The sequence below is a fragment of the Photinus pyralis genome, unplaced genomic scaffold, assembly GCF_008802855.1.
Source record: "Photinus pyralis isolate 1611_PpyrPB1 unplaced genomic scaffold, Ppyr1.3 Ppyr1.4_LG5, whole genome shotgun sequence".
In the NCBI taxonomy this organism is placed as follows: Eukaryota; Metazoa; Arthropoda; class Insecta; order Coleoptera; family Lampyridae; genus Photinus; species Photinus pyralis.
The window spans coordinates 33,843,596-33,851,780 of NW_022170596.1; the positions used below are offsets into that span (position 1 = coordinate 33,843,596).

An 8,185-nucleotide genomic window follows, 5' to 3' on the forward strand; every position below is an offset into this window, starting at 1 on the left:
GTAGGTAGTATCTATCGAATGTCCGTTTTCAAATTTTTCATTTGTCCAACTCATCGAACCGCAACGAATTTCTAATATTTGTTAAAGAATACGTTTGCAAAAATTAATGGTTGCTCATTTACAGCATGCACGCTACATTAAATGATACGCAACATACCAGGAAAGTGAGGTTTTTTTTATTATTCCACAAAACGAAACCGGGGTATGTAATTCAAATAAACTTTTCGGGAATTACTGCAATTTTCATTGTGAAACCGCGATACGGAAATGAACTGAGGTAAAGCAAATCTTTCAGTAGAAGTTGTAGACAAATTGAATTCATTAGGTTACATGCATTTCAAACTTTTTTATGCATTTTTTGAATTGTTTTTTTTTTTAACTAAATGAGATTCCAACTTGCACTGTCCCCCATATTTATCGGATGATGTCAAAGCAATCTATATTTTCTGGCTCTCATCGCAACAATCTGATGACATAGCCGATACAGATGTCCGTATAGGTTAGTTGCATCGAAGTTCTCTCATAATTTACATTATTTTAATACGTATGTACTTAAACACCGACAGCTTTAGCATGGGTGTACTTTTATGTGTGTCGATTCGCATACACCCATTTATAAACAGGTACACTTATAGTGTATTCAGAAAATAATGTTACTTTTCTCATTAACGCTGGGGGTGTTCCCAATAGTATTGCGATAAATGGTATTATTGGATTTGCATCTTAAATGTTTGGGAAAAACCGGATTTTTAAGTACGAAAGTCGTTCAAAACAATCCTTACGGCTTGTTTAAATGAATAGAACAATAAGCACCAATCACCCACCAGTCAGCAGTTCTCAACAGAATATAAATATTACACCAGTTACGATACGAAATCATGCTTGTATTTTAGCAGTTCACATTAAAAATTACAACATTTGTTACAAATAAACATGAAAATATGTACATTATTTACTTAATTGCTACCTATTATAATAATCGACATGAATTAAGTTCATATGAATTCACGCGTCGTTGTCACTTTCACTTAAATAATCGCTTTCTTCATCACTTCCTGTATTTACAGTAAAAACCAAAGCCCTTACATCGTCTATAATTTTTTCACGATTGAAAGTATCCTTGATTATTTCTTCTGTATGGGTTACGCAGCGATTCCACACGTCTGGAGTTACTTTAGCTAACGCGTCGTTCCAGGTTTTAAGAACATCTTCTGGTCTTCCCGGCGTACCAACAATATGGTCATCGTAAAACTTTTTCGAAATTCCCCATACCAGTTCAATGGGATTGAAATGGCAATGGTAAGGCGGCAAACGCAGAACCTCGTGGCCATATTGTAATGTCATTTCATCGACAACATATTTAGTTATGGTTGCTTGACTGTGATTTTTTACAATTTCTAACAATTTGGCCTTAAACATCGCAGTACCAAATGGTCTATTCTTCATTTTCAACCAATTCGAAATTTCCTCTTTGGTTGAAGAAGCTGTTGGAATCTTTTCACTTTTCCGCGTGTGATAAGATGCATTGTCTAAAACAATAATTGAGGGCTGAGCAAGTTTCTTTAGGAAAGATTCTTCAAACCATTTTTCAAATAGTTCGGCGTTCATATTGTCGTGGTAATCGAACGATTTGTTGGTACTCGAAAATATTAAGCTGCTGCCTTCTATAAACCCATTTTTGCCACCAGCATGAATAATTATGTATCGTTTACCATCTGAAGCCTTATGAGTTGTTGCAAACTTTTAGCGCGGTCATCTTGCCAAGTACGCTTTGTTGCGCCTCTGCTAAACACCCAGGTTTCGTCTAAAAAAACGAAATCATGCGGAATTTCGGATTCGAGATTTCTGATGTATTTTCGCAAAAACACATTCCGCATGGAAACCACATGACTTTGTTCACACGAACCCCGTCTGCTATTGGTCATCTTAAATTTAAAGCCCATTTCTTTCAGTGCATAGAACAAGCTTGTTCTGCCCAAATCACACAAGTCTTTCAATTTTATCACCGCCAACAAAGTATCTAGAGTTACGTGCTCTTTATTTGCGTACATATCATAAATCAGATATCGGATCTTTTTATTTTCTAGTAGGTCCGTCCTACGTGGTTTAGAACGGCGATATGGATTTCTTTTTAAATCACTTCCAATCTCTCGCATAGCACATGTCCTCACAACTGTTTGTTTCGATACCTGCACCGCATCCGCTGTTCTTTGTTGAACTGCCATTACTGAAGTAAGTACTCCACCATGATTTTTTTCTTTTACAAAATAATCATACACGTTCAACTAAATTTTACGTTTGGCCTCAGTGGCGTCCATTTTGACCAGGTTGTACAGGAAACTAAGTGAGTATAACAATTCAGTTGCAATATATATAGAACCCCTTCCTAAAGACATTAACAAATATTTTCTTATTTTCTTTTACTTATAAAACATTAATATTGATTACAATAATTAGGAAGTCATTATGGTACAAGTACAAATCTAAATATAATTAACTTCTGAGGTAAACAAGCGATTATTGTATTGAAAGTGATAACGATAATACCCCTAGCACATTATGTACATATTTGCATATCATTACATTATATTATGTATTACGTACCATTTGAATATCGTATAAGTTTTTAGCGCATTTTACGAACGTAAAATTACCGTTATTTTACCATTTAAAGACAAGCGTTATACCTTCGTATCGAAATTGGTGTAATATTTATAATTTGTTGAGAACTGCTGACTGCTGGGTGATTGGTGTTTATTGTTCTATTCATTTAAACAAGCCGTAAGGATTGTTTTATACGACTTTCGCCCTTAAAAATCCGGTTTTTCCAATACATTTAAGATGCAAATCCAATAATACCATTTATCGCAATACTATTGGGAACACCCCCAGCGCTAATGAGAAAAGTAACATTATTTTCTGAATACAGTATAGTAACAACTATTCACGCATTATACAAATGAGATAAAAATTAGTTTATGTAACTGTGACTATTTAATTTGGTATAAGAAATAATGTTATGGAGGAGAGAGTTCCATTTTGGAATGTGCGTATTGAAGTTCATCGGTAACATTTTTGCGGTCCTTCTTGTGAATTTTACGTTTACTACTATTATAGTTTGTTAATGGAAGAGTTTACACTTTGTACTGCAATATCAGAATCAGTTGGCTTTATTATGGGAAACTTTAAGATGCGGTGTGGGGGTTTGTGGGAAAAATTCACAAACAATCATTTTCCTGTGAACATTTCCTACGCCATGTTTAATTGATTAAGCGTTTGTTTAAACGTCCACCTATTTTAAGGATTTTGAGGCAAATTTATGGATTATGCAGTCTAAACTGTTTTGCCGACAAAGGTATTATTACAACTTTTTCGTTTAGTTTTTTTTATCAAACCTCATCATTCAGCAAGGCTAAGAATTTTCTTACGAAGAACAGATGAATTACTTTTTGGTTTCCTTGAATGTCTGTCTTGACATGCATGTGTATGTGTATGAAGCCGGATAACCTTGCAGAAGCAATACGGATCTGTCATTGAGAATAAGATTTCTGTTCACGCACGTAGCCGACAATAATTTGCGCCGTGCTGTGACTGAATTGCAGACAGCGTATGCAGCTTCTGCCTCCCCGGTTGACCAGATTTCTTTCACGCGGTATCCCGTATTTTCGACGCACCAATGGGCATGTGAGTTGGTTCCCGTCATGAAGAATTCTGGCAAGGGAATTCTTTACAATTGGTGTGACCAGGTAACTTCTTGGAGTAATTCTTTTTTTGTGTCGACATGACATGCAGGTCGCATCTGTCCTCTTAACTTAGTAGTCCCATTGCATCCAGGAAGGGACTAATGCCCAGTTGCACTAACAAAATTGCTTTGCTTAAAGTGAACTCGAACTTAAAACCTATGGCAACGATTTTAGACAATAGTTGCTATGGCATAAAAGTTATGCTTAACTTTAAGCGATACTTAATTTTGACGGTGCAATTGGCCGTAAGTGTTTTGAGGTCAAAGGTTTCTTTGGCTCATGTTAAGAGCTAAGAACAGTACTAACCATGGTCGAGTTTTCTTCAATTTCATCGGGGCCACCTTAGATTTGGCCATTAACGTGGCGGTTTTCATTTGAAAGGTGCTTCCACCGCACCCTCGCCGGAAAATCTTGAACCTAGATTCCGTCTGTAGAAGGCAAGCGGTGACCTTTTGCAATTACTCAGCTTCTCCTTTCACCAGCAGGCCATCTTCCTGCGATATGGCTGCGTCTTGGGCGTGGACCAATTTCTCAGAATTTTGTCGGTGCGGCCGTGTCCGTAATGGACACGAGGCTCTGCTTGAGCACTCCACATATAAGCTTTGAAGGTCCGTTTTTGTCAAGGATCTACTGTAAACGTTTATCTAAAAATCGCATCTATGTGTGAACTAATTGTTCACGTGCGCCTTGAATTTGGGTTTATTTGAAGGACTTACTATAACAATTTTATAAAAGTCGCTGAATCTCCTAAGATCAAAAGTTGAATATCCGAGTCCGTGTCCGGGTCCGGGTTTTACCCACCAAGTCCAGTCAAAATGCGAGTCCGGGTCCGGGTCCGGGTTTTACCCATATCCATTAACGTTAGAAACGTGCAGTCGATGGAATCCCGAACAGTGTCCCCTCGATTCATTTTGAGTCCTCCCGAGTTTATTATTATTTGTTTGATTGTCACCGAAAAGAAACCAAAACCCTTATATGCCCTAATCACACGTTATTCTTCGTGGATTAGATTATTGGAAGCAAAGGTGGTGATTTGTGTAATATAGTGAAAGTTAATATTTTTAGCTTCCTAGCATGTGCTAGGTAGCTATTGCGATAGCCGTTTTTTGAACATTTCAAAATTTCATCAAATGTCGACGTTTTAGACCATTTTAAGCAACTTTTAAAGAATAAAATTTTTTTCCGTACGTGTATACGTACGTACGTACGTTTGTTGGCAATTTTCTGAGAAAACGGCTCGACGGATTTTGTTGAAATTTTGTATATATGTTTTAGGCATACCGAACAGAAAAATAACGGGCCGGATTTTTGAAAAAAAATTTTGGAGCGCCGTAACGGCATCGAACTTTTTTTTTCAAATAGCAACCTAAAATTTTTATTCTATTATTTGGAAGACCTTATTTTCCTGTGTACAACCTACAAAAAATTGGGCCGGGTTATATTATCAAAAAACGGAGAAAAAAATTGTCAAAGTCAAAAAATTGTGCTGCATATGTGCAAAACGCAACGATCTTGTTTCTGAAGCAATTTAAACGAAATTTCTATGGTAAGTCCCTTTAATAAAAGCAAACAAAATTCATGCGCAAAAATCGTGTTGCGCATGCGCAGAAATGCAATTTTCTTATTTATGGAACAATTAAAACGAAATTTGGATGGTAGGTCCTCCTAATAAAAGAAAACAAAATGCATGCGCAAAAAATCGAGTTGCGCATGTGCAACATCCAACTTTCTTATTTATGGAACAATTAAAACGAAATTTGGATGGTAGGTCCTCCTAATAAAAGAAAACAAAATGCATGTGCAAAAAATTGAGTTGCGCATGTGCAACATCCAACTTTCTTATTTATGGAGCAATTTTAACGAAATTTGGATGGTAGGTCCCCCTAATAAAAGCAAACAAAATGCATGCGCAAAAATCGTGTTGCGCATGCGCAGAAATGCAACTTTCTTATTTATGGAACAATTTTAACGAAATGTAGATGGTAGGGTATGGCCCTTTTAATAAAAGCTAACAAAATGCATGCGCAAAAAATAGTGTTGCGCATGTGCAACATCCAACTTTCTTATTTATGGAGCAATTTTAACGAAATTTGGATTTTTTCCGTCTGTATGTACGTGCGTACGTTTGTTGGCAATTTTTGGTTTCAGCTAGGAAGCTATTCTGTCAAGAATTTGACACCTGGTTTTCCGTCTGTATGTACGTACGTACGTTTGTTGGCAATTTTCTGAGAAAACGGCTCGACGGATTTTGTTGAAATTTTGTATATATGTTTTAGGCATACCGAACAGAAAAATAACGGGTCGGATTTTTGAAAAAAAATTTTGGAGCGCCGTAACGGCATCGAACTTTTTTTTTCAAATAGCAACCTAAAATTTTTATTCTATTATTTGGAAGACCTTATTTTCCTGTGTACAACCTACAAAAAATTGGGCCGGGTTATATTATCAAAAAACGGAGAAAAAAATTGTCAAAGTCAAAAAATTGTGTTGCATATGTGCAAAACGCAACGATCTTGTTTCTGAAGCAATTTAAACGAAATTTCTATGGTAAGTCCCTTTAATAAAAGCAAACAAAATTCATGCGCAAAAATCGTGTTGCGCATGCGCAGAAATGCAATTTTCTTATTTATGGAACAATTAAAACGAAATTTGGATGGTAGGTCCTCCTAATAAAAGAAAACAAAATGCATGCGCAAAAAATCGAGTTGCGCATGTGCAACATCCAACTTTCTTATTTATGGAGCAATTTTAACGAAAATTGGATGGTAGGTCCCTCTAATAAAAGCAAACAAAATGCATGCGCAAAAATCGTGTTGCGCATGCGCAGAAATGCAACTTTCTTATTTATGGAACAATTTTAACGAAATTTAGATGGTAGGTCCTTTTAATAAAAGCTAACAAAATGCATGCGCAAAAAATAGTGTTGCGCATGTGCAACATCCAACTTTCTTATTTATGGAGCAATTTTAACGAAATTTGGATGGTAGGTCCCTCTAATAAAAGCAAACAAAATGCTGACGGTTTTCTCTTCATAGCATGAGCTAGGTACAATGCGGAATTTCATCAAATGTTGACGTTTTAGATTGTTTTAAGCAACTTTTAAAGAATAAATTTTTCCCGTCTGTAAGTGCGTACATATGTTGGCAATTTTTGGTTTCAGCTAGGAAGCTATTCTGTCAAGAATTTGACACCTAGTTTATCTGGGCGACTTATGCCCGGTTTCACAAACGATGATTAAAATTAATCAGTGATTAAAAATATTAGAATGATAGCCACCTTTGATTATACGCTAATTGTTTCCCCATTCTAATATTTTTTTACGTAATCATCGTTTGTGAATCCGGACATTAAACTTATATAATAGTTATTTATGTATTAAATAAGGGCATAATAGTGATATGTTTATATTCTCGAGGGCGACAGTCGCCCGAGAGTATAAACATCAGTTTATGCCCATGGTACATACACAATTTTATGTTTTACAAATAGTTTTCTTCGTCAAAATTCGTTTACAAAATAATTCATTATGTTTGATCGAGTATGCGTGGTTCGAATTTGTTAATGTGATTGAACCCATCCACACGTCAAACGTAATTTTAAATAATTCAATTCATCGTGAGTGAGCAAGGAGTTCCAGAAACTATTCGAAATAAGGCAAATCTTGTGATTTAGTGGGTATTGACAATTAATAATTGACGTTTCTAATTTTCAATGACAATTTGTTTGTTTTGTCATTAAGTATAAATGAGTTACTATGGTGATACTTAATGCCCTAGGGCATAAAGTGATACTTTATGCCCACGTATCACAGATATAAATTGTGCTATGATAGGTTAGTAAGACATAAACAAATTTACCACCCATCTCCACAACACCCTTGCATAAGCCTTTCCCGAACGTGTGGTTTTTTGGCCCCCGATTAATTGTAGGTAAACGATTTATGTAAAGCGCACCTCAATTGGGGATTATTTTGTATCTATTTTGAACCTAAGTAAATGTTATTTCCAAAAATGCATTTTTTTTCTATACGAGTCATACATTTTACACGCACCTGAAACGCGTATATATCTACTATACATAACCTCTCTTTTTTAACATCCTTCTAATAGTTCTTTCCTGCCTAACAACATTACACCAACACCAATATTCATTAATTTTATTACGCTCGCTGAAGATGATCTTTAGTTGTCGAAATCGATAGCCCTAGCAAACAAATTTTAATAACGTGTTAAAAAAAAGTCTACTTCCTTCATCAATCCGGACATTTCCAAAAGTGATGGAAAATTACATCCAACGAATTAATGGTGTAATCTATGTTTTCAATAGAGATAAGTCTAAACCGTTCCAATGCACTATACTGGCTTCCATTTCTTGCACTAATACACAGATATGGTATGAAATATTGCAAATCTAAATCTGCGCAATTGAAACAAGATTTATAA

General features: G+C 35.7%; 1 protein-coding gene across 1 annotated transcript; it reads right to left on the reverse strand.

Annotated features, from left to right (window-relative positions):
• Nucleotides 1-1,005: 1,005 nt before the first annotated feature.
• On the reverse strand, nt 1,006-2,225 carry LOC116170694. Its single transcript, XM_031487199.1, has 2 exons — nt 1,769-2,225; nt 1,006-1,715 (listed from the first exon to the last, which is right to left on the reverse strand). The coding sequence occupies exons 1-2, from the start codon at nt 2,223-2,225 to the stop codon at nt 1,006-1,008; spliced, it is 1,167 nt and encodes a 388-aa protein (XP_031343059.1).
• Nucleotides 2,226-8,185: the final 5,960 nt, after the last annotated feature.

What these genes read in the sequence shown, in the direction of transcription:
- LOC116170694 (XM_031487199.1), bottom strand. Translation starts at nt 2,225, where the DNA reads ATGGCAGTTCAACAAAGAACAGCGGATGCGGTGCAGGTATCGAAACAA. An exon ending in TAGCAGAGGCGCAACAAAGC is followed by an intron (nt 1,716 to 1,768) that starts GTACTTGGCAAG and finishes ATAAGGCTTCAG; the next exon opens with ATGGTAAACGATACATAATT.